At 41.0% G+C, this 27,886-nt stretch overlaps 1 protein-coding gene across 1 annotated transcript; it reads left to right on the plus strand.

The window, feature by feature from the left end:
• Window positions 1-351: 351 nt before the first annotated feature.
• On the plus strand, window positions 352-27,886 carry LOC117540199 (glutaredoxin domain-containing cysteine-rich protein 2). The gene is made up of 5 exons (XM_034206753.1): window positions 352-725; window positions 1,164-1,347; window positions 22,994-23,103; window positions 24,891-25,118; window positions 26,936-27,886. Exons 1-5 carry the CDS (start codon window positions 669-671, stop codon window positions 27,107-27,109), a joined length of 753 nt encoding a protein of 250 aa, XP_034062644.1. The 5' UTR covers window positions 352-668; the 3' UTR covers window positions 27,110-27,886.

Consider the following 27,886-nt stretch of genomic DNA (forward strand, 5'->3'; position numbering starts at 1 on the left):
TTTGGATATGGTTCACCTTAGTGTTTTGTCTGTATTACAGTAAGACATACAACACAAAGTACTAAAAGCAAGGTGTTATGTCTTTCTAATATAACTCTAAGCTTTGTTACCATGGATATATTTGACAAAGGTTTCAGTTTGACAAGGGCAAACATTAAATGTCATATTTACTCTTCAACACTGATATACTCGGCTCCAGTTCAATGACAGACACTCCTACAACCATCTAACATCTCCCACACACACAGCCTCACTCTCTCTTTCTTTTTCTTACACACACAAACACACATTGCTCCACATTGGCTTTAACTAAATTATATTCTGGTGATCATAACTATTTGATGACAGAGCTTCTGGTTTCTCAACCACCCTTTTGCACACACGATCTAGCTTTGAATTATTTAGCACGGGGAGCTAAAAAGGTGGTCCCTTAAAACAGCAGGTACACTCAAACTCAGGAAGCAGGACACACAAGCTTTCTTATCCAGGCATCCACCCACTCCTCTATCGCAGCTCTACGCTCTTGTATATCACTCCATTCTTTCATCCATTTATCAGTACATTCATTCTCCGCATCAGGAACCACCAGCTGATGTGAATTAGCCCCAGGTGAGGCGCTTTTTGGATGGACTGACGGTCTCACAGCATCCCCTCCTCAAACAGCCACCATGGAGGAACTCCAGAGAAAACTGGATCAGCACTATGAAGGCACCAAGCCCAGAAAGGTTCGTGAGTTATTTACAGAACTACTTGCTCTAATTAAAAGGAATACTTAAGTATTTGGTGATATGTTGAGAAAAAGACACATTGAGGTCATACCTTCCTGTTTTGATTTGCAGTTGTTTTAATATCAATGGAGTATTGCTTTAAATTACAGCACACAACAAACTAAAGCTACAGTCCTTGAAGATTCAGCTTTAAACGGCATCTTATGTTGTCAAACTGCAAGCTGAAAAGGGGAAAGGAGCAGGGTGTTATTTTGTATGTTAGGATGCTGCAAATGTCTGTATGCACCCCTGTTGTCTCCTCAAACAGCAGTTATTGTTGTTCTACTCATCTTTTTTATGCTAGCAAGATATGTAAATGAAGCACTTAGCATATCTTCATGAAAAACCAGCTTGGGGAAGGAAGTAAAACATGTCACCTTCAACCCAAAACCACAGGTGAGGTTCAAGCTGGCGTCGTCCTACAGCGGTCGAGTGCTGAAGCACGTGTACGAGGATGGGCAGGAGCTGGATAGTCCCGAGGAGAAGTACCCTCACAGCTTCGTTCACCGCAAGATCCCCCCCAGCCACCTGGAGGTGGAGCAGCTCTGTGGCTTTGAGGATGCTCATGGGGACAAAGCGGGTGGGTTTTTATCATTTTGTAACACACTTCCACTGTGTCTTACTTCATATGCATTACTGCACTTCGGTTTGTGTGAGTGGGGGCTGTGTAATACCAATACAATGTGTAGGGCCTGCATTACATTTGTATCTGCTTCCCTACCCTACACGTTGGAGTGGTTTCTGTGAAATTGTTTTGACATGTTTTTCCTTGAAGGTCATATATAATGGGTGTGTACGATTGAAACTCCTCTGTGGAGTGTTTGCTTATATTTGTGGGCACTGTGAAGCTGCCAACGTGCATACACACTTTTCTAATACTTAGTGATGTGATTTGGAATATGTCAAGGCTACAAAATACAGGCTCAATTGCCCTCCTATTTTTTTCGTGTCATCTTTTGCTTACGGAGAAGTAGAACATGAGCTGATAAACGTTTTTCTCACCCTGTTGGATAAGTCAGATATTTTTTCTGCTGTCATGATGGAGTAAACATCATACACTGAACAAAAATATAAATGCAACACTTTTGTTTTTGCTCCCATTTTTCATGAGATGAACTCAAAGATCTAAAACATTTTCTATATACACAAAATAACCATTTCTCTCAAATATTGTTCACAAATCTGAGAAAGTCTGTGATAGTGAGCACTTCTCCTTTGCCGAGATAATCCATCCCACCTCACAGGTGTGGCATATCAAGATGCTGATTAGACAGCATGATTATTGCACAGGTGTGCCTTAGGCTGGCCACAATAAAAGGCCACTCTGAAACGTTCAGTTTTATCACACAGCACAATGCCACAGATGTCGCAAGTTTTGAGGGAGCGTGCAATTGGCATGCTGACAGCAGGAATGTCCACCAGAGCTGTTGCCCGTGAATTGAATGTTCACTTCTCTACCATAAGCCGTCTCCAAAGGCGTTTCAGAGAATTTGGCAGTACATCCAACCGGCCTCACAACCGCAGACCACGTGTAACCACACCAGCCCAGGACCTCCACATCCAGCATGTTCACCTCCAAGATCGTCTGAGACCAGCCACGCGGACAGCTGCTGCAACAATCGGTTTGCATAACCAAATAATTTCTGCACAAACTGTCAGAAACCGTCTCAGGGAAGCTCATCTGCATATTCGTCGTCCTCATCGGGGTCTCGACCTGACTCCGGTTCGTCGTCGTAACCGACTTGAGTGGGCAAATGCTCACATTCGATGGCGTCTGGCACGTTGGAGAGGTGTTCTCTTCACGGATGAATCCCGGTTTTCACTGTTTAGGGCAGATGGCAGACAGCGTGTGTGGCGTCGTGTGGGTGAGCGGTTTTCTGATGTCAATGTTGTGAATCGAGTGGCCCATGGTGGTGGTGGTGTTATGGTATGGGCAGGCGTATGTTATGGACGACGAACACAGGTGCATTTTATTGATGGCATTGTGAATGCACAGAGATACCGTGACGGGATCCTGAGGCCCATTGTTGTGCCATTCATCCACGACCATCACCTCATGTTGCAGCATGATAATACACGGCCCCATGTTGCAAGGATCTGTACACAATTCCTGGAGGCTGAAAACATCCCAGTTCTTGCATGGCCAGCATACTCACCGGACATGTCACCCATTGAGCATGTTTGGGATGCTCTGGATCGGCGTATACGACAGCGTGTTCCAGTTCCTGCCAATATCCAGCAACTTCGCACAGCCATTGAAGAGGAGTGGACCAACATTCCACAGGCCACAATCAACAACCTGATCAACTCTATGCGAAGGAGATGTGTTGCACTGCGTGAGGCAAATGGTGGTCACACCAGATACTGACTGGTATTCAGACCCCCCCAATAAAGCAAAACTGCACGTTTCAGAGTGGCCTTTTATTGTGGCCAGCCTAAGGCACACCTGTGCAATAATCATGCTGTCTAATCAGCATCTTGATATGCCACACCTGTGAGGTGGGATGGATTATCTCGGCAAAGGAGAAGTGCTCACTATCACAGATTTTTTCAGATTTGTGAACAATATTTGAGAAATGGTTATTTTGTGTATAGAAAATGTTTTAGATCTTTGAGTTCATCTCATGAAAAATGGGAGCAAAAACAAAAGTGTTGCATTTATATTTTTGTTCAGTGTAGCTAAATTATAATCTTGCTTGTTTTGAGTGCAAATGTTATTGCAGTTTGGACTACTCTTGCAGATAATATGCAATACATTGAAACGGAAGAGGTCATGCAAATGGTAAACATGAAAAATTACCACATTCAAAGATATTGCTGATAAACTTAAATCTTTTAGTGTGTTTAGGAGATACATTTTTTTGCCCAAGTTTCTTTTCAATTGGCCCTGCCCCCAGGGCGGGGGGGGGGGGGACGCCTCACTGCAGGAGACAGCGTCTGGGGGCTTCTTAATATTTAAAAACCTATGAATGTCTTATACTCAAATAACGGGAAAAAATACTCAGCTACCTGACGATATGAGCCATTTTTACCGAAACAAAACACAAGTCTCACAAGAAGCGTTAGCATTAGCCCTTAGTGAAAACAGGCTGATGCTACTTCCGGTGCTAACTAGCAAAAATGATCTTTAAAACGTAATATGTTCTGCACAAACTACATATCATCTGAAAGCTGATACTCCACAGATTATTTTGATATAAGGATCATCACTGTAGGACACGAACTCACTGAGCTAGCAGCCAGAACAGAGCAAGAAAACAACAACAGTGTTCTAAACCATAACAATAATTATGTTTTACCGTTGCTGTTTTGTGATCAAAAGTCGTGTTCAAGGGAATAAAAACGCTGCTCAAGGTTAATCCAATGTCTCTTAGTCACTTTAGAATTGTTCCTGATAATCCATCATTACATTCATGGCCGCAGAGTAGAGTTTTGCAGTCCGGGGGTCCTTCTCACTTCGGTTAAATGGATTCCTTGCGTCCCTCACTTGTGTCGTTTCCCTGTGAGTCCCTCCCACCAGGGAAGCATGGAGAGACGCAAGAGCCTCATCCCAATACCCCTCCTCGACTCCTCCTTTCCCTCACTCGCCGCCCTTCCTTGCATCTTAGCTCCGCCTCCGTAAGATGCGAGCGAGAAACACGAGGAGGTGACGCGAGGACAGAGGAGTCCTCAGGTATTAATTGGGATGTCCTCGTTCACTCAAACGTCACTCTTAAACGATGTCTGTTAATGATGACATGTGCACAGCTGTATCCCCTCTCATCGGGCTTAACTGAATAACCCCTTAGAACCGGCCCATTTGTTGTTAAATATTTATTTAAATTAATGAATCTTTCTCTTGTTAGTCAAGGAATTCAATGTATGATGGTTGGTCCTGCTTTTGTGTTCCGTTTTGGTGTAAAATGTAGCCTACATTTAAATAAAAATATAATGATAGTAATGTGAAAGCCTTTACTCTGAAAATGTGTGTCCTGTAGATCCCCACATTCACCACAAACCCACATTCAGGATTGTGAATTTTAAATAATTTAACTCCTGAATATCTTCACACAAAACAATACAAATAATTGTTATTTATCAAGATCTAGCCATTTATGAAATAGCTTTCTTAATAGCTATGTTTCAGTGACGTTAAAGATCATTAAACATGACTTAAATTGTTAGTATAACTTTAAGAAATGAATTGCACATAATAATTCCCACGGAGCTGTGAGCACTTATACATTTATGTGACGCTTTTCCACTCATCTTCCAGTTGTCGGTTTTCCTCTGTTGAAATCGACCAACTGTGAAGGTGGGGGCGGGGCTTTTATACGCGAGTAGTGAAAAAACGTCCGCGTAGTCTGCTCCCGTGTATCCCAAGCCCCCAGGAAGTGCGCCGGAGTCTGATGAGAATATTCGTTGTGGCCAAACGGCGGTACTACACTTCCTTTAGGTTGCTGGGCCCGGAAACACTTTTTCCCATTGACTTACATTGGGAAAGAGTGGTCTGTAACTTAAACTAAATAAATAACCCAGTATGAACACTTGTATAGTCCTTATTAAAAACATTCGTTCCTCAAGTTGTAAAAATGTGCTAATAACGTTATTCTGAGAGTTATTTCCCTCTGCAATATGAACGTGCATCTAACCCACGGGACCGCGCTGCCCGGCACGTTCATGTTACGTGTTCAGTACTACATGAGTTTCTCTTTACCCATGGATGCACAGTAACAACGGACCATATCGCCTTACTGCCAGCCCACGGAGCTGTAATAATGGATATATTGCACATGTTTGCTGTAATTCATCATTTGTAAAATATTATACTACATGGGCTGTATGATGTAAATCTTGTACCGTAAATGTTGTATTAAATAAAGTTAATATTACCAACGTAGATTAACGTTCCTGTAGCTTCTTATTGCACTTGCAATTGTTTTAGTTACTTGTGGGCTACGTAACATGAATAATCACAGTTACTATCCTTTTACTCCATCACATTTCAAAAAGAAATAGGCTATTGTTATTTTAACTCCACCACAGTAATCCATCATCAGCTTTACTTTTTAGATAAAGTTTTAACTCACAATTGATCATAACAGGCTTCAACATATACATTTGTATATATTACCAAGTGGTTTCATGTACAACCCACACAAGTATCATGCTAAATGAAGCTCTGTTGCTTGGATATCACTAGATCCTGATATCAGCGTAATATAAAAGTACATAACGATTGATGTGTAACTTAGCATAACTTACTAGCTAGCCGCTAGCTGCTAACTGCTGCCTCGTTAATATAAATCCAGTACCATGCTGTCATGAACGGGCGGTGCTGTTACGTGTACGCAAATTCACGTGCTTAATGTGAACGAGCCTTTTGGGCGGCGTGGTTAAAGTTGCGCATGCGCTATGAGCGCACATACGGGTACTTCTCAGGCATGCCGGGTAATCTGTGACGTTTTCACTTAAGTTTGGTTTTAACTCTAATATTTAATTATCTTTAAAGCTAAGTAGTTAGCCAATTTAGATATTAGCTTTGAGTTATCTTAAGCTTATACACAGCTATTGAGCCTTATTTAAATGAAAATCACAAGTGATAATGATATAGGCAAACAACAAAACTTGGTACAATTCTTCAACACTTGAAAGATATTGTCCTTTAAATGTACTTTGTTACTTAGTCTGCAAATACTTACTGCAGATACCTTAATACACAAATCAATATTAACAACCTTTAACTTCCATTAGAAAGGTAAGTAAATAACATTAACACAGATTATATGAACAATGCAAATGTCCCATTTTCTTTGTATGGCACTTTGAAGTCTCTTTGTTGCACCTAAATGTACACTAAAGCACCTGGACCTTCCAGAAGTAGTTGGATCTTGTGCTGCTGTGTAGATGGCTGCTACAGATGCACACGCGGCGACGGAGCTGTCCCGTGCCGTCCATGGATCGCTGCCGTCTGGCGCCGTTTTACTCGTCTACTCATGCGGAGCAGTCGAGTTCTCACTGAAGCTCCCTCCAGTAAATGACACGAGGCTGAGGTCTGGATTAAATACGGGGTTTATTCTTGTGGGACCTATTCAAACCCGTGAGAACTCGTAGGCTGCTAGTCACCTAGAGGGGCTGATAACTTTATATGCATTTTCCCTTGGTTTCCTTAGTTTTCCTTTAACGTCCTGCGTTGCTCTGCCGTTGCAACTATCCAGTGCGTCGATTAAACAGGTGTAACACAAAACACAGCAGATTAGTTCCACCTCTAATAATGTTGCACATAAAAGGTAGGAACCAAAAATACAACGTGGAAACAAATGAACAACAGAAAGTGAAGACAGTTACACACGTAGTTTACAGAGATGCTGTTTGAGAAACCAATGTGAGTTACGTGTATCTTTACCCATGAATGCACAATAAGAACGGACCCATATCGTCTTACTGCCATCCCACGGAGCTGTAATAATGGATATATTGCACATGTTTGCTGTAATTCATTATCATACTACATGGGCTGTATGATTAAATCTTGTACCGTAAATGTTGTATTAAATAAAGTTAATATTACTTATTATTATACGTATATATATAGGCTACAGTGCAATCATTCTTTCATGCTAAATGAAGCTCTGTTGCTTGGATATCACTAGATCCTGTTACAGTGTAATATAAGTACATAACGATTGATGTCACGTTAGCATAATTACTAGCTAGCCGCTAGCTGCTAACTGCCGCCTCGTTAATATCAAATCCATCATAATAACAGATCATTACCATGCTGTCATGAACGTGCGGTGCTGTTACGTGTACGCAAATTGACGTGCTTGATGTGAACGAGCATTTTGGTTAAAGTTGCGCATACTCTATGAGCAGGGGTGCACATCACTTTTTTTGCCCTGGTTCTCAAAGGAGCACCTGGAGATGTTGCTTGGTGCTCATCCTTAAAATGAAATAAACCGTAACTTTTGAGGGTGGCTTGACTTTATTTGCCAGACACACGGCACTGAACACACATGCAGAGGTGAACACAGAACACACATACAGAGGTGAACACAAGACAAAATTAGCACGACCAGTAATCCTACACGCTGTCATCACTACCCTCCTCACTGTTCTCCTCACTGTCTTCCTCTCTGTCAGACATGGTAGCTGATGATGTAGGCCTACTTCTTCCTCTCTGGTTGAGTCTGTGATTAGCTGCTTGCATCCACAAGTCAACAGCTGGGTTTGGGTCGAAAGTCTCATATAACCTAACCAACAACCTACCATAGTCAATAACAAATTAATGTAACTTATTTTATTTATGTTGTTCATATCTTATTTTACCTTAAGGAGACCTATCATGCTATATTTAAATGATATAGTGTATGACCATACCTATATAAGGTATATTTATACATTTTATTTTTCAAAATACCAAACAGATCATTTTTTAGCCATGCCTCGTTTCGCTCATTTTCGCTCTTTTCCAAGCCTGTCTTTGAAAATTCTGAGCAGCAGCTGACCACGCCCCCCTGCAGAAGAGCGGGGCATGAGTCGGTGAGAGTCACGTTAACATGCTTGCTGTGATTACGAGTGTGGAATAAACATGTCATCTCAGAGCAATGCATGTGTTCAAGCGTATTATCAATTTGATCCAGAGACTGACCCTGAAGCAGCGGAGGTTTTGGTGGAGGTGCAAAGATCTCGGTTGCAGCAGGATGTTTCTGAATGGTAAGTTGACAAGCTGTTGTTCCTATTTATTTTACTCTGTTACGATGATTGCTACTTATACCGTTCATATTTTGGCTAATTAGCAAGAATGCTATGTGTACAGTTTATAACTTAGAGCTTGTAACGCAAAAACAGCGATACATATATATATTTATAAAGGGAGACATTCATATTTTCAGCATATATACAATGGCCTCATTGCGTTTATTAATAGTTTACAGCCCTTTTCTTCCAACATCGTGCAACAACCGTTGGAAAGTTCAATAACTTAGGGTGATAAAAAGTATAACTCCAACAACACCTCAGTTGTCAGCAGTGTGTGTAGTTTCATGTGTTTTTAAAAGCTCAGTTATTGACTTCTTTCTACAGGTGTACATGTGCAAATTGCGCCACGATGCCTTCTGAACCGGAGAATGTGTGCTGCATAGAGATACCACAGGTAACATTTTTGATAGCTTCACTAAGTTGTCTGTTTAGAGAATACATTTTTAACATGTCATTCAATATGTTTATCACACTAGGTGTCAAGACGGATGCAGGAACTTGAGGACTCTGTAACCTGTATGGTGGACCATCCTGGATTGGAGCCTGTGTGCCTGAATGTGTTCTCCCTGCAGAATGCATTGAATATTTACAGAGCTGAACATGGTGGACTACAGTTGAGGCAAATAAAGCAGTGAGTGGTTTGTTTCTTTTGACTGAAATTGTAAAACGAATGCTAATATTGTTCATGGAAATAAATACTGGTGTATATGGCTTTATGCAATCTTTCATTGTACATGTACTATTATATATATATATATATATTATTACACAGCAATGGCATAACACACCCATGTGTACGACAAAAAAAGTCCACACACAACCTTATGCTTTTGAAATCAGAATATTCTTTACCCATCCAAACATGAATAATCACGACACATTTGATATCAACTCGGAACTTTATTGTCAAAATCAACGGTTCTTTGAACCCATAAAAAAAAATTAAATGTACTTGTATTTTGTATAAATTACACTAAATATATTTTTTAATGATTTCAGGCGTCACAGGTATCTAGCCTACAGAAGCTTTGTGAGCTGGTGCTGGGGCTTCCTTGGACGCAGGATCAGAGTGGTGATTCCGGCCTGCGTTGTCCTCAAGGAGGCAGGAGTTTCCTGATCCGCAAAATGTCGATGTTGGGTTCAGACAGCAGCCAAATTGAACCGTGTAGCATACCCGGCGATGACCTCGTCCCTGTCAGGTCGCTCATAATGGTGCAGGGTCCACAAAGACTTGGTCGAAGATGAGGTCCATCAAGTTGGCCACGTAGCCTGTGCAATGTTAAAAAAAAAGCACAACAAAAAATGTGGTTTAGATTAGTATATGCATGTAAAAAACTGAAAGTTCTTTCTAATTTTATATTTGTAAATAGTTGTATAATAAATATTTTAAACACTTACGGAATGTGGGGTCAGTCTTTACTGGTTTTGCTCTGCATTCTCCCTTCCTGGCCTTTGGGAACTGCAGTTTATACAGAGGGTTTCCAGTGGATGTTGGCTTGTGCACGCTCAGCGTTTTCATTGTAGTGCAGGGCTGCCAGGTACAGTCTTTCATTTCCGCCATGAGTAAAAAAAATGTAAATAATAGCAAAGGATGTACAAATTGTCACTAATTAGTAAGTATGTGAGGTGCTGGCCTGTAAAGAAGAAAACATAGTTAGAACAAAATCATCTCAATTTAGTATTCAGGATGAGAAAATACTATTTGGATAAATATAGTCTGAAATCCCAAAAGATGGGGCTTAAAACTCTCTATTTAGCAAAGCTCTTTGCTTAGCCTTTTCCAATCTGAGTTAGTTTTGAACCGTAACGTGCATGCTGTGTTTCTGACTCAATACAGATGATATGTTGGAGAGGGGCTGAGCTCAGTAGACTGACTGTAATGAGTGCTAGCCACTAATTAGCCTGTTGCTAGGTAAGGCCTTGTCAACAACAACATACCAACCGGGCTTTAGCTCCGTTTTACTCGTGGTGTGTGTCCCCCCCTCGCATACATACACACAGTGTTGTATCCTCACACACCCCCATTTATATTCATGTGCGCAAACAAGTAAACACACAAAAGCTTTTACATATAACGCTGCAAAAAACGGCATGTCTCATTAGCGTAGCTTAGCTTACAGATCTGATCGTTCTTACAGACTACAATCACAAAAGCTTTTACATATAACGCTGCAAAAAACGGCACTTACCTACAGAAGATTACGTTTGTTATTATAACTTACTCAATATGATTTTAGAGGATACAAAATACTAATAAATAGGAGAATAAATACTTGTGTTATCGGCTAGGGCGTGGCTTTACAGCCTTCACACAGATCGCCATTACGGCAGTATGTCTGAACATGTTAGCAAATGCCTGATAATTAAAATAAAAGACAAACAAAGACTGCGGAGCGTACAATATAAAATGTTATAAAAACATATAAACACCTAACCGATTACTATTTGGGTTTGAGGCGACATTGATACGGCGAAGCTACATGCTACATGCTACATACTACAAGCTAGAGATAGCTTTATCAGGAAAAAACACCGCTAAATAAAAACTTACAGCTTCATAATTGGATGTGTCCTCACTGGCCTGCTCCCGGATGGTTGGTATTGATCCCGGGTTTAGCATTAGCTTGGAGGCATATCCGTGTTGGACTTGAGAGAAGTTCATAAACACCTCCCGGATGGTTGGTATTGATCCCGGCAATGCACGTGGCCGTGGCTCATTCCCCTGATAGGTGGAGAGTTGACCAATAAGCGGAGCACGTCTCTTTGTGACGTAGGAAAGTGTTGAAATCTGGATCCGTTTTTTTCAGATCCGTTTCAGCCACTTTTTTAGAGATTTGGCGAAGGAGGAAAATAGAGAGGGTTGTGTTTTCTGACACTTGGTGAGTTCCCTGGAACACCGGGGACATATATTCATGTATAAAAGACGTCCAAAGGTGCATTTTGCATGATAGGTCCCCTTTAACATTTATTTATTTATGCATTTTTTTTTAATCTCCAGTTTTATAGGATGTTTTTGGTTTACTGTCCTATAGTATACATTGGAATGATTTCAAACCTTTTTATCCCAATAATTATAAAGGAGTGCCTTGGAAATAAGTGTGTTTACATAAATTGTGACCAAACTGTTTGAACTTAGACTAAAGTGAACTATCTAAACACACTCAGAGTCCTTACCTCACTGAGCTGTAGTATCAGCCTCTCAGTCTGACTGGAGAGGACTCTCCCTCCACATTATTGTAGAAACATCTTCTTCTTATATCCGTTAGAGCAGCTAGCACCAGATTCTAATAACAACAGCGCGTACCGGTGCACCCTCCCTCTCTCCCTCGCATTTTGGCTGTGAGCTGCGGGCGCCAGATAAGCCAACATCCCCCATTTTCATCACTTACAGCGCCCAGCGTACAGGGCAAATGAAACGTGTAACCGGGGTGAAAAGGGTGTTACAATGACTTAATTATGAATATTGTTACATCAAGGCCGAAAATTAGGATGAGCCCCAACGGTCAAAAATGTTGTTTTCCCTCCCAGAACTGGCAGCGCAGCGCCTCCACAGATCTGGCACCCTAGGCGAACATCTATAACGCCAGTGCTACGGACCGACCCTGAGTTCATATGCAACTCGCAAATATCTTTCTTTCTTTCTCTCTCCTCTCTTCTCTCTCTCCCTCTCTCAATTTTGGTGCGCAAATGCGCCTTTTTTCAAATGACCCGGTGCTCTTTTTTTGGCGGAGGTGCGCATGCGCACCTGCGCACCAGTTATGTGCAGCCCTGTCTATGAGTGCAGTGCACATACCATGGATGTATAAAGCACATACGGGTACTTCTCAGGCATGCCGGGGCTGCTTCTCAGGTCGATTAAATGAAATCCTTGCTTCCCTCACTTGCGTCGTTTCCCTGCGTTTAGTCCCTCCCACCAGGGAAGCATGGAGGGACGCAAGGAAACCACGAGAAGCAGGGAAATGAGTTTTAAGAGCAATGGGACGTCCTTTCCTCCGGAGCGTCACGTGAAGCGACGTCCGTTTGTGATGACGCTGCACAGCTGTTCGTCTGGCAGCAGCTCTGTCCCCGTTATTCTGCAGGTCTCCCTTGAAAAAGAGATCATTGATCTCAATGGGATTTTACCTGGATAAATAAAGGTTTTGAATTGAATTGAATTGATTTCCACAAACACCCGCCTCTGTTAGTTCCCATTTACTGACATAAACATTAGTATCATCTGTTGTAGATCCAAATAGGCTACATGAAATAAAATAAGAAGTCATTCTCAAAAAAGATAAACGCCATTCTTAAAATGTATTTAAACGAACAATAGTTTGATTAATATTGATTAGAGTGCACAATAGAAATAAAATAATTGAGAGAAGGAAAAGAGATATATTATCTATCAAAACCCAGTTAGATTAACATTCATTGGATTGCACACTTTGTGTGTTTGTGTGGATATGTAGCAAATTAACATTTTAAATAGCACTTAATGACTGACTGAATGGAAATGACAACAAATGAAAATGTAAAACGAAAAAAGCGATCATGAAAATGTTTCCAAAAAATGAATAAAATGATTTTTGACCACTTTGTTGTTCAGATATATCACATATTTGTAACTAAATGATACATGAATTGAAACAAAACATGGTATAGACTGAGGAGTGACTCCCGTGAGGTTCATGTATTTTCTTCACTCCGCTGGGAAACTGCTCTCATGTCAAGAAGCATCAGATCAGTGCATGCACTGCCTCGTCCAATCAGTGAGCGATACACAGTAAGGGGGCGGGGTGAGTATCTGAGGATTTCATCGGAGGATGGTCTGGTGGTTCCTCGGTTATCGCTCCTCCATGATCGCTCCTCGCTCCTCGATCCTCGGTCCTCCGGCAGAAATAAGAGCCATGGGACGGTACTCAAGATGGCGCAGGCAAATCAACTTCCGGTGAGACCGAGGAGCGAGGAAATGAAAATAGTCGACCTGAGAAGCAGCCCGGGTAATCTGTGACGTTTCACTCTCTCAAAAGTTGGGCCATTTTATCATCATGCGCTAATGAGCAACTCTCATAGGAATGAATGAGGCCTCGCCTCCCACGCTGTATCCAGTTCTTATTATACATCCATGGTGTATCCTCCCTTTCCTCTCCTCCCGCACCCCTCACCCCTCCTCGACTCCTCCGTACATTTCAGCTATTGGGACGTCCTTCAAAATGGCGTGTCTTGATCGATTTCCGGGTCAAGTCCCGGAGGAGGGGAAGAGAGGAGTCGAGGAGGGGTATTGGGATGAGGCTAAGGAAACCACGAGAAGCAGGAAAATGAGTTGTAAGAGCAATGGGACGTCCTTTCCTCCGGAGCGTCACGTGAAGCGACGTCCGTTTGTGATGACGCTGCACAGCTGATCGTCTGACAGCAGCCAGCTCTGTCCCTGTTATTTCCACACACCCCCGCCTCTGTTAGTACACATTTACTGACACAAACATTTTCTGTTGTAGACCCAAATAAATAAAAATAAAATAAGAACTAATTCTCAAAAAAGATAAACGCCATTCTTAAAATGTATAAACGAACAATAGTTGGATTAATATTGATTAGAGTGCACAATAGAAATAAAATAATTGAGAGAAGAAAAAGAGATATGTTATCTATCAAAACATAGTTAGATTAACATTCATTGGATTGCACACTTTGTTTGTTTGGATATGTAGCAAATTAACATTTTAATAGCACTTAATGACTGACTGAATGGAAATGACAATAAATGAAAATTTGAAACGAAAAAAGCGATCATGAAAATGTTTCCAAAAAATGAATAAAATGATTTTTGACCACTTTGTTGTTCAGATATATCACATATTTGTAACTAAATTATACATTAATTGAAACAAAACACGGTATAAACTGAAGAGTGACTCCCGTGAGGTTCATGTATTTTCTTCACTCCGCTGGGAAACTGCTCTCATGTCAAGAAGCATCAGATCAGTGCATGCACTGCATCGTCCAATCAGTGAAAGATACACAGTAAGGGGGCGGGGCGAGTGTCTGACGATTTAATCGAAGGATGGTCTGGTGGTTCCTCGATTATAGCTCCTCCATTATCACTCCTCGCTGGCAAAAATAAGGCCATTGGGACGCTGAAAAATAAGAGAAGTGAGAAAGGGCCCGGGGCTCAGGCTGTCTCACGTGCTGTTTATGCAAACCTCTCTCTCCTTGACGTAAGTGTTTAGTGGGATTTACTAACTCCCCCTCGATTCTATTGGCTCTAAAGTTTCAAAAAAGGTGTCAACCCCGAAATCGACCAATAGAGTGGCGAAGTCATGCCCATCTACTTCCGGTCCATGGGACCTTATTTCGGAAAAATTATGCATTGAAGTCAATGAAGAGAGAAAACGTATCTTTCGATCCCGCTTGAATTGTGCCATGAATTACACATATGATGTTTGTCAATCTTAAAAAATAATTTCCATGTAAAAAAAGTCACAGTTTGTTGTAAAACTGTTGAAATATAAGACTATGAAAAATACGCAACTAGAAAGACTACAAATCCCAGAGTCGCGTAAGTGATGTCATAACTGTTTTCCTCCACGAGATAGCTAAGATCAGCGCTGGCAAAGATAAGATAACTTCAACAAGATGCCTGTGTGCTTAGTACCAGGTTGTTATCATACCAGCAATGCGTCTTGCTCGTTCTTTCGCTTCCCGTCTGATGAAAGGACCAGGAGTGGCTGGATCAAGTTAGCTACCTAGCTAGTAGCTAGCACGTTAGTTAGTATTACAGCCTTGTCATTTGTATTAGCCTTAACATGAAGTAACATTAAGTAACCCAGCATGTTAAACAGTAAGAGTAGTAGTCATATTTCGTGAACCCTTTGAAGAGTACTGTCATACCGGTGTGATCATTCTATAATACACAATTTAAACCCGGGGAGAAATGCTAACGCAACATTAGCATCTGCGATCTTTTCTTCTTCACGCTATCTGCACAAATGATTGACATTAAACATTTCCATGTCAAAAAAGTCACAGTTTGTCGTAAAACTGTTGAAATATAAGACTATGAAATATACGCAACTAGAAAGACTACAAATCCCAGAGTCGCGTAAGTGATGTCATAACTGTTTTCCTCCACGAGATAGCTAAGATCAGCGCTGGCAAAGATAAGATAACTTCAACAAGATGCCTGTGTGCTTAGTACCAGGTTGTTATCATACCAGCAATGGGTCTTGCTCGTTCTTTCGCTTCCCGTCTGATGAAAGGACCAGGAGTGGCTTGATCAAGTTATCTACCTAGCTAGTAGCTAGCACGTCAGTTAGTATTACAGCCTTGTCATTTGTATTAGCCTTAACATGAAGTAACATTAAGTAACCCAGCATGTTAAACAGTAAGAGTAGTAGTCATATTTCGTGAACCCTTTGAAGAGTACTGTCACACCGGTGTGATCATTCTATAATACACAATTTAAGCCCGGGGGAGAAATGCTAACGCAACATTAGAATCTGCGTTATTTTCTTCTTCACGCTATCTGCACAAATGGTTGACATTAAACATTAAAAAGACCAGGCAGTTCAGAGAGAATCAAAGGAAGGCAGGCAGCTTTGCATGACATTCTTCTGGACGTGTTTCATTGTGGTGATAGTGAGGGTAGTCAATCCTTTTGTTGACAAGACAGTAGTGACGGCCATCTTGGTGACGTGTGTTGTTTTGCTAGACCGGAGATGTAGTTCATTCAGCGTTTCACACAAACAAATGTGTTACTTCACAGTTTTACGACACATTTTTATTTTTTTGACTTGCAAAATTATCTTTTAAATTGACAAACATCATATGTGTAATTCGTGGCACAATTCAAACTGGATCGAAAGATAATCTTTCTCTCTCCATTGACTTCAATACATAATTTTTCCGAAATAAGGTCCCATGGAGGTCCACCGGAAGGGGAGGGACTTCGCCACTCTATTTTGTTCCAGAGATAGGATCCTGCGTAGTATAAATAATGCCAGCAGCGGCAGCTTTACGCACATGGCGCAGCAGAGGACAGACACAACCGCACCAGCACAGCAGCAACGTACACAGCGAACAGAGAACACAGCGACGAACACAGTAAACACAGCCAGCGAACAGAGAACACAGAGACAACAGCAGGCAACAGAACATCATATTACAAGGACAAGGATTTATTTGCTTTTAGGACTTATTCGAGCAAATAATGGCACCCAGAAAGAGGCTGTATTCTTTCACACACACATACGGGTTTTGGGCCGAGGGCGACACCGTACTTCCGGTATCCGCCATTTCACACGAGGTGCAACCAGAATATCATAGTCTATTGCCTTAATCAATATAGTCAACTCTAAAATACCACATATATGCATTGGCATGATCATATTATTGTGACAAGTGGGGTATTCACCTGGTGTTTCCAGAAGATAGACGTCGATGCTGCCAAAATCGACCGAAGGCCACTTTCGAGAGTCGTTTTTCCATACATCTGCAGGCAGTCTGTAAGGGCAATCGGACAACCCACACAGCTCTAGTTTACGCTGGTAACGACCTAGAGCACACCCCTCAAGTCCAGAGATGTAATCCGAAGACATGCAGCGATTTCTTCGGTCGTTAATTCAGAAAAAAAACCTGGTGCGCTCTGCCTGGCAACGTTAGCTAGCTGTTTATATTAGCACCTCCAGGATATTAGCACCTCCAGGAAAATGGCGTATTTATATATATATATATATATATGGTGCGCGTTGCATTGTGGGTAGCTCGTGACGTCACTGTGTGTGAAAGAATAAGCTTGAAGAAGCCGTGGAAATGGTGTTCGTTGACTCTCCGTCAGAAGATGAGGATCTACTTCGGCCACAATCAGACCCTGATTATGAACTTCAGGAAAGGTATGTACTCTCTCTGTTTGTATCCATTAGTTGTGTATTTGGTGTAATCTATAGTAATTCCACACTCGCAAAATACAAAATGGACGCCGCTTTGTTGTTGTAGCGTTATCGTTCCGTGAGAAACGAAAACAATGGGAACATCGTGTTTGTGAACACTATAAATAGATTAATTGTATTTCGTGACTATAACACGGCAGTATATAAATAAAGCTGTATTGTGTATATATCAACCCTGTCTATATCAGCGGCGCCGGATTCATTTCAGAAGTGGGGGGGGGGAAAAAGTGCGTGTGTATGTCACATAGCCTACTTGCCAACCCTCACGATTTTCGCGGGAGACTCCCGTTTTCCTCCCGGGGTCATATTTATCCCGCATTTCTCCCGATTTCTGACTAAATCTGATTTGTTTCATTCTAACATAACGCACCAAATGTTACTGTTTCCACTCGGACTTCAATACAGCTACACCATTGTTTGGTTTCCATGGTAACGTGTCTCTTTAGTAGCGCGAGCAAATGAAAGTCTGAGAGGGTCTTCAGGAGGAAGATAGTCAGAGAAAACAGAACAAGAATGGACAACTCAACCCTCTGCTCACTCCTTTCCTGTACATTAAACTATACAGACCAGCCCACATATGACAGCGCAGTTGCTCATTCCATCTCTTCTTTTTTCCTGCTATACGCTCTTGTTTGACAAGCTGAATGTTGACTGGTGTTTGACTGAAGTAAGCTCTGTGAAAAGTTCCAGTTATTAACTCGGTATTTACAAAGCTGTCATCTCCACATTTGGAGAAAGTTACAAGCCGTTTGACCTCAGCACATCTGCATATTTCACAGAAGGCTCGTTTAGTGGTTTTGCAAATAAATAACCACTCTCTGTTTTTGTACCATTCTGCATTGAAGTACCTTCTCTTTGCGCAAATAAGCTTTTATTGGCCCGTCACAATGTCCCGACAACAAACCTCCATGCAGTCGGAACCAGCCTGTTTCGGTTCAACGATGCCGGCGGCGGCGGTTTTGACAGCCTCTGCGGCCGCAGAGCTGCTGCTGGGGTTCATCTGGCTGCGCTGGTTCTATGGTTGAAGGACCAGGCTCCGGAGTTGTGGATGTCAGGGATGTGACATTCAAGTTGTTGAATTTCAGCTTAGTTTGACTGTATTTTGTTTTCTTATGCGCCGGTTCTTCTGACATGTTTGCAAGTTTATCTATCTAGGTTAACGGCTGACACACACTGAACAACGTAACACATAACGTAAACAACGTAACAAATAAACACATCTAATCTTTGTTATAGGTTGTAATGTACATGGATACATTTGAATGGTGTGACAATGTCCTATTTGATTGGATTCAAATGTACATATTCTTCCTGTTATGTCTGCCTGCTGTATTTTACCTAATGCAAAGTGACCTGCTCCATCGAAATCAGTCGCATTGATCCGAAGACCAGGGGCGGATCTACCGGGGTGGCATGGGGTGGCAACTGCCACCCTAAACAATAGCCTTGCCACCCCAGCTGCCACCCCAGTTGGCATCTTTGTTTTGAAAGAAAAGTTGTGGGTCATCGGACATTTATGAGAGAAAGTCTCTAATGTCCCAGTGCAAGTGAATGCAGCACAAGATGCACGTCATGTAACCCCTCCCCCGGTCCTGGCGCGAGAGTGGAAATATGATTGGTGGCGAATTCACTTGAACGTGGGAACGGCGCAAAACGAGAAGCCTTTCGGACCCAAGTACTGAAGGAATGAGGTAGTTGCGGTCTACAATGACAGAGAAGAGAATGTCAAGTTTGGCTGTACTCAGCATTGAATCAAAACGCACTACAGCTGTTGATCTTAATAAGTTTGTGAGGCGTTTTGCTGAACAAAATAGTAATCGCCGCATTAGACAATAGACAATAGACATGCCAACTTGATGCTCTGCTCACGGATGACTCGATGAGAATAACAAACTGTTAAGATGATGACCTTGTATGCGTGTATATATATTTTTCTTTGAGGAGGTCTGCCCCCAAAAAACAGTTTTAAGTCCTGAGAAAGTAAAATAAGACGGTGTGTAAAACTACACTGCCCAGCCAACAGAAAATAACCACTTTGATTTAACTAGGCCAGTAGGTAAGGACCTTCCACTGGATAATAACTGCAGCGATGTTTATGTTTTAGCTGAATACACGTTTTTTAACCCTAACTGATGCAGTTAGTCACTTCTTTAATGTTTGTTCTTTCTGATGTAAAGTCAAGGTCGTAACTGTATATCAATAATGATATAATTACTTGTTTTTCAAATTTGAAGGAGGGTGAGCAAGCATCTTGATGAACATTCATCATTAACTCCTCCAAAAAATATAGTTTATTCAATAATAAATGAATATGTGAATCATAACAGTTCTTCACTATATCTGTAAAGCGTCTTTGAGCACCTGTAAAAACGCTAACAAATTAAATCTATTATTATTATTATTTATTAACAGTGATTGACAGCTGATAGGAATAATATGATTGTTAATAGTATCATATTCATTCAGACAAACATCGATGAGACAGTTAATTAATGTACTTATTGCAGCAGTCTGCATAGATTGGTACCCCTGCTGGTCTAAGAGTGAAACAAACTCATTCAGTTATTGTTCAGTTAAAATTCATTAAATTACGTCTGCCACCTTGTAAGGCTTTACTGATGTGCCACAATAATATCACCTATGTGATTGAGTTAAAATATTAATATTGTGGCTTTCCAAGTTAACATTGATTGTAGGAGTGTAACGGTTCACAAACATTTCGGTTCGGTACGTACCTCGGTTTTTAGGTCACGGTTCGGTTCGGTACGTTTTCGGTACAGCAGAAAAAATTATCACAAAACATTAAATATATATTTTTAATTATTATTAAACTGTGACTAATGTATTCAAATAAATACAAAATATAGTAAAATAAACATTAAGGTGCAGCATTTCGATGAACTCAAATAATCTGTATTTGAACTGTACTAGTACCTAAGCAGCCAGCTTGACATTAGGACTTGCTTGTCATTGTATTTTCATGTTGTTTAAAGAAAGATGAACTTGTCCATATTGCTCGCTGAAAGGGCAGATCTGCTGGCACTAACAATGTCTCCTGCTGTGGAGAACACCCTCTCTAGGGACAGTGGCAGCAGATACAGCCAGGTAGCGCTTTGCTAACATGGCAACATAAGGATATTTGGCATTTGTAATAGCTTTGGCTCGGTCTGAACTCTTTGCGAGTGGTGGAGGCTTACATGCTAGTGGGAGTTGGGTTTGCACTTCAGTCTTTTTTCTTTTGGTACCGGTAATATTCACATTCGGGTGATGCCTTTTCAAATGAGTGTGATGTATTGCCAGCCGCGTAACCAATGTTAGTTGAACAATGCCGACAAACAGCTTTGGTTCGGTCCACCTGTCTTTGTCCGTCATCCTTGTACGTAACTGCGAAACCAAAATGTTCCCAAACCGGAGACCTCAATGATGCCGGAGGATTTTCGAGCTCAACTTTATCTGCGTTCGCCATTTCGACAGTTCCTCAAATTACTGACTACATTTGAACGCATCCCTGTGACCAGCTCTCATAGTATGCCTCTCGTCCAATGAAATGACTTGGTCGCTCTATGATATAGATTACTTCCAGAAAGTTGTTCATGTTCTCAATTTTTTACGTTTAACGCTATATTCGTTCGGTACACACGTGTACCGAACCGAAGGGTCCGTACCGAATAATTTCAGTACGGGTACGTGTACCGTTACACCCCTAATTGATTGATATGATTGCGATTTAAATCAGCATATACTTCTGTCAGGGGATGCCACCCCTCAAAATCTCCTGCCACCCTTTTGCCACCCCATGAATATTTGTCTAGATCCGCCCCTGGGCAGGGCCGTAAAGTGGGGGGGCCAATGGCCCCCTGGCCCCCCCGCTTCCGGCGCCCTTGGTCTATATATATATATATATATATATATGTGTATGTGTATACTGTTATTTCACACACGCTAAATGGATGCTCTTTTGTAGTTCTACAGACATTGTGCTGTGAGAAACGAAAACAATGGGAAGATCATGTTGGTGAACACCTATCAATAGATTAATTGTATTTCGTGACTATAACACGGCAGTATATAAATAAAACTGTATTGTGTATATCAACCCTGTGTGTATATATATATATATATAGTGTATACTGTTATTTCACACACGCTAAATTGAGGAATTATTTCTGATGTGAGTGAGAAAGAAAGAAAAGAATAAGACAGTGAAGTAATCGATTTTGTTTTCACAGTGGTGAAGACGAGTATCAAATGGCTTCTGGATCACAGCCATCAACATGTGCCTCATCCGAGCTACGACGTGCATCAGATCAGCATACAGTTGTCCTTTTTTTTCTGGACATTGCAGTGGTGAATGGCTTCCTTCTCCACAAGATGAGGGATGATCCCGGCAGGACGAAGCCACACACCCAGAAGTCCTTCAGGGAGCAGCTTTCTGCAGACTTGAGGGGGGTGAAGTCCCTGCAGCACCACCACCACTCCCCCATCATCACTCGTATGCATGCCCGAGTATTATGGGAAAGATGCCACCGTGCTCAGCATGTACTGCAGGAGGTGCTCTGATGCTGGCAACAAAACAGTGAAGACACCTATCTACTGCACTAAGTGCCTGGTCCCTCTGTGCCTCAATTCAAAGAAGAACTGTTTCAAGGCGTGGCACACCTCTGACTAAAAACAATCAGGTTGTGTACATTTTTTCTTTTTTGCCGTACATTTTTCTTTTTTGCTAGTGTTGAAAAAATGCTTGTGTTATTATACTTGTGTGTGTTGTTTTTGAAATAAATCTGCTCCTGTTGGAGACAAATTTATCCTATGTTTCCTAATTTTTATTGTGCAAGTAAACCTTCCTAGAAGTGTTAGTCGGGTGATAAACATGTGAGGACTGTGGCAAAGTCCTTACATGTTTATCATGCCTCAATCTTGATACAGGGTACTTATGTTATACTTTGGATTCCTAAAGCTTTTAGTCTACCATCCCATTATTCAAGGGTGGTTTTCACTATAAGTAATGGGTTGTTTTTTTTAGGCGGAGGTAAGAATTTTCCTTTTTTTTTAACTATGTTTCATCTGAATTTACCCTGACACTTCTACATCTATATTAATTCTGACACTTCTACATCTATATTAATTCTGACACTTCTACATCCAACTCACAGATGTAACCTTGCTTTGATAAAAGAAGTTAAGTTATAGTAATTTGTTTTGGGCATAGCATTTTCGAGCCTGAAACCTGAAAAACAGGCTCTATACAGCCTATACCATTATCCCCTAAATCTCACTAATGAGCATATCATTTGTTGATCTGCACAATCAAATACAATACATTTAGACCTCGGAAAGTTTAACCATTTTTAGGCTGGGACCAGTAACTGCACCACTTGCTAAAATAACTGTTGAAAATGATCAAGACAAAGATTTAGTAAGACAAGGTTGCAATGCTAACACAGCTAGCCTTAGTGCTCATAACCACTACATTATTACAGTTTAGGAAATATGTGCTGTTTATGCATGAAACCTGGACCTTAAATCTCTCTATATTGACAACATGTTTTGTTCTGTACCCAGATGTTTATCCTCCAACAGGGCTCATTGCCCAGAGAATAAACGTGTACAGAGGAATGGGAAGCTACAAGCCGGCTGCAGGCCAGACAGAGGAAGCAGAGGGAGGGGCCCAAGTAAGCAATGCTGCTGCTGTTTTATTCCCCTACAAATTTGATATTAATAAAGATCAGCTTAGATTTGATTTCCCCCTAGCAATGAAATGTTTCTGTCTGAATGTCAAGTACTGAGACCTTTATGGTTGTCCAATTCCCCAATGCAGTTTGAATGAACTGGAATCTAAAATATTAAGATTTTGCTGAATGTTAATGAAAATGTCTGCCAAAGCAACATCTTACTTTAATGTGACCTTAAAGAATTACAGTTTTGTATTAGAAAATGTGATGTATTACGTAAAACATTGTCAAATCAACATATGGACTATAACTATTGTGTGCTATTTATTTTAAATCAACACTTGTGTTTATTTATGACACCCTTTGAATGTTAAGTTACTAATTTTGGAGAATGATCGCTATGCAACGTCTCTTTGGATATATTAACATAAAGGGAATTATAATAAGAAAGTATCACAGCTCCTTGGAAGCGTTGGTATTTAAACCCCACAGAGCAAGTCTACATATGCTGAATACAAACAGACACGCCAAAATAAACACAATTACCAGCCAACGCAGAGTTACTTAATATAATACATCTCTAGAACAGAACAGAACAAGCAATAAAGACTTAAAATAGAAAAATGAGAAGAGTCTTAGGATAATTACTGCCCCAACTACATGCTGTTCTGTGAAAATTGCTCAACAATTAAAAATGAATAACAACAAAATGGTTCCTCTGTAAGGAAAAAGCCACTGTTACTGATCCGCTGAGGCAGTGGCTTCATTAGTGCAGAGAGGGAGGTCAGCTACATCGCCTGCTGGCTTAGTGTCAGTTTCATTCTTTTATCCTCTAAACAAAGGCACGCATGGCCCTGGTGACCAAGGCCAGCATTTATCACATTTATCAGTTGAAAACAGCAATCTGGATTTGAGTTGATCCTTTTAGAGAATTATTGAAAGGATGGCACGGTGGTCCTGGTGGAGCACCCCTACTGTCAGCAGGTCTAATGAGTTCCTCCCCCATATCTTTCCTCTGTCTGTGTTATAATGAGGGAGATGCACTGAAACAAAACACTTTTTTATCTGACTTTATTTCACAATGTTTCAAATGTGCAGGTCACATCATGTCAAAAAGTTTAAAAACACTACTGGCCAAGAACATTTGTCAAAATTAGTCATTTTATTGAAGTTTGATAAATGGTAGGAGGCTGGTTCCTTTAGTAAAAACATATTTTTCCCAGTTTGTGCTCCGCATGAACAATGTAACTTTTTTGATTCATTGTTGTAGTACTTCTATGTCTTTTTAAGTATACTTAAGGTTATTTTAAGCTACCAGTGATATAATGTATGTTTCATCCCTGTACAAACATGGTTCATTCCCACGGACAACCACATGTTTATTTTAAGGTTTGAGTTTAGTGCAAATTAAAATGCTGTATAGATATCAAAAAGAATGGATTTCCCTTCAGACTCCAGGCAATCACAAATGGGGAAAGCTTTGTCATAAGAGATGGTATTATAGTATTTCCAATTGCCTACAAACAGAAGCCTGTACACCACTTCAAAGCATGTTGTGTATTGCACACGGGGCATGTCTCTTCAGATACATTCAACTAGAAAACCTCTTCTCACCCACACATAAAGCCCACAGCTGAATGTACGTTAGCTCTGTTAGTCGTAGAAATAGAATGTGGGAATTGTTGTAAATATCAAACACAAGCATCTCAATTACCTAATCATAGATGCACCAGCTGTTGTTGTAATTAAAACATGTAGGATACTCTGACACGTTCTGTTTCCTTCAGTCCTCAGTGTTGGATTTTGGCAAAATAATCATCTACACCAGCAATCTGCGCATCATCAGAGCGCCTCCGAGGAAGCCTGAAGTGTCACGGCACCACACAGGGCCTCCTTTGGACTTGGAGGGATACCCAAAGGCCAGAGAGAGGGGGAGCAGGAGGAGGGCTAAAGCTCTGTGTGCAGCGGGGGGTGAGGAGAAGGAGGAGAAACCGATCAGTGACACAGAGACCAAGGTAATGATGCATGGCCAAATTATTCTCAGTGGTGTGGTTCCTATCACCCTGCTTCTGTTTCTTGCTATTATCAGTCTCATCATGTCCCCCCCCTCTCTCTATATCAGCATATGTCTTCAACCCTCCTGTCTTCACTTTGTCTTTCGAGAGTGTAACTGCAGAATCGTCTGCAGCCATATTGTTGTAATTTGTAAACAGAGGGGTGTTTATTTTCATCTCCTCTGTGTTTCCTTGTAACCGCCACCTTATTCTCTTTCCCTGTTGCCCCCCTCCTGCTGCAACAACCCCCCCCCCCCCTCCCATTGTCCTAGTGTTATCTGTCAACTGTGAACCACATACTGATGAGTCCACAGTTTTACTGTGCCCTTGCAGCATTTGCCTGCCACTTGCCAGCCCACAAGGATACCCAGCTCGCTATTATCTCCCCCCTCTCACCTCCTCGGCTGATTACTGTTCTCTTCCCCTCACTACCTCCATTCTTTTCTCCCCCCTCTCATTATTTTCTCATCTTCTTGTTTTTTTCTGCCTCTGGAAAAAAGAAGTTTGTTCTCATTTTTTTCTTTCATTATTTGGCAATCTCACTCCTCTCTGCTAGATTATTTTTTTAATCATCTTTGCTTTTGTTACCCACACGCAAGGTATTCATATTTTGATATCTTTGTTTCTTTATTTCTAACAAAGATGTAGAGTTATACATTCTCTCTTTCAGTTTGCATGTTGTTTCATCATTAAACCATACGTGCATCTTAAATTGATGTAGGGTTAGAGGTAATATAAATGTCAAAACGTCAACTTTCGCTAATGGAAAAAGCTTATGTGCATAAAGTAGAGTTTTGGATCCATTTTAGCCCCATAACCTGTTCATTTATTGCAGGTTGGTACCAAGGTAACTTGTAATCTGACTCAAAGTGTAACAAGCACACTTAACAAAAAGACTATCCAGACTGAATTACATCTGGCTTACTTTCAGCCACTTTTACTATTTGAGATTTAAAACATTGGTACAGAAAATCCTATTAACAATTCATTCATAGAGCATCTTTTGCTGAAGCACTCTAGCATTGTATGCTCTCTCTTCAAGAGGTGAATGCCATTCTGTTTGAAGCACTTTTCACAGTCCTAGTTGTTCAAAATGTTCACTAAAATCAGTTTTACTACTGATTTAAGACATTAAGTATTGTTTACAAAGACTTAAATCTTGTGTAAGTATCCTGCCTTCCTGTAATCGATAATCTACAGGTAGCCGCACGGTCTTGCACATTTCGTTGTAAGGACCAGCTGGCTGTGTAAATGACCGGCTGGTCAAACATCATTCCGCAACACAGCTACTTACCAATGGTGTTTAATTATAAATAATATTGGAACCATTGGACCATTGGTTGTCGTAAAGGTTGTTTTGTGTCTGCCAGCAGGCCGGCCAGTTGAGCTCTGATGCAAGTTAAGCAGCTCTGTAACAGTTGCAGTGTAAAATGAAGTAAATATATTTAATACAAAACTGGCTTATTGTAGATTATGTATGAATTTCACACTTCATCTAACTGGAATGAAAGGATCCTCTGTCAATCTGCTTGTTGGATTTTCTGTTTTTATTTTTGCACTAGTTTAAATACATTATATTCAGAAATTGCAGATGTTTTTAATTAGGTTGAAAAACTGTCTTTCCAACCTTGGTGGTCAGTTCAATCTCTTTCTAAATGTCGCTTGTTTTCTCACCTGTTCCAACTTTTTCCTCAATTTTTTGTTACCCTTTGAATAACCTTACAGATGCTCTCTTTCTCCTCTTCCTCAACCCACTAATGTGTTTCTTCTGTCTCCAGGAGGCGGGCAGCTGCCAGCATTGTGGCGGTTCGGGCTGCACTCCCTGCTCTCTGTGTCATGGCAGCAAGCTGTCCATGCTGGCGAACCGCTTCAATGAGTCCATCAGTGATCTGCGTTGCCAAGCCTGCTACCCCCATGGTCTGGAGAAGTGCCAGTCCTGCTCCAGCAAATAGCACTGTTTGGCTGATACTCATGTCTGGCATAGAGAGAATGAGTTAGTCAGTGAATGAGTGTGTAGCTGTGAGCAAGTGTATACCGGATGTGCTATGGGTTTTGTCACAATTTTCTCCGCGGCAATATTTCGCTAATCCAAAGTGTTCTTGGTGGGGTGTTTCGGAGCACTATAGGAAATATAAGCCATCATTGGAAGGGGAATTATGAATTGTGCAGCGGGCACAAAATCATAAAATACAATTACTGTGTGCAGTGAACATGGGTTGTGATCATGGTTGTGATAAGACAAATACATTATCACTTTTTTGTTTTTACATTATTTTGCATCTGCGCCCCTTCTTCCTGTCCTACGTCAGTGTTATCAGTTTACTTAAAATAATTCAAAGATTTCGCTTTTTATTTATTCTACTGGGAAGGCTGTCTTGTTGCTATCTCCACTCTCTATTCACCAGAGAGAATAAAACCTTTTATGTCCAAATATGATGTAGCTGGAGAAAAAATACTGTGCGATAAAGACTTTAAGATGAAGAAAGAGAATAAGAACTACAGGCAGAATGAGGGATGAGCATAAATCAAAACATGCATTTAAAGCAAATTCGAACAATGATTAAAGTTGAATGCACCCAACAATGGCAACATGCACTCCTGCTTTGAAAGGTTGATAAGTTGGTGAGTAAATAAATTACACAGTTTTCATAGCATTTAAAGACTTTGGGTGGAGCACACTTTGAGAGGAGATGAGATGGAGATACAACTTTAAGGATAACAGTTAAATA

The sequence above is a fragment of the Gymnodraco acuticeps genome, unplaced genomic scaffold (genome assembly GCF_902827175.1).
Source record: "Gymnodraco acuticeps unplaced genomic scaffold, fGymAcu1.1, whole genome shotgun sequence".
NCBI classification, from domain to species: Eukaryota; Metazoa; Chordata; class Actinopteri; order Perciformes; family Bathydraconidae; genus Gymnodraco; species Gymnodraco acuticeps.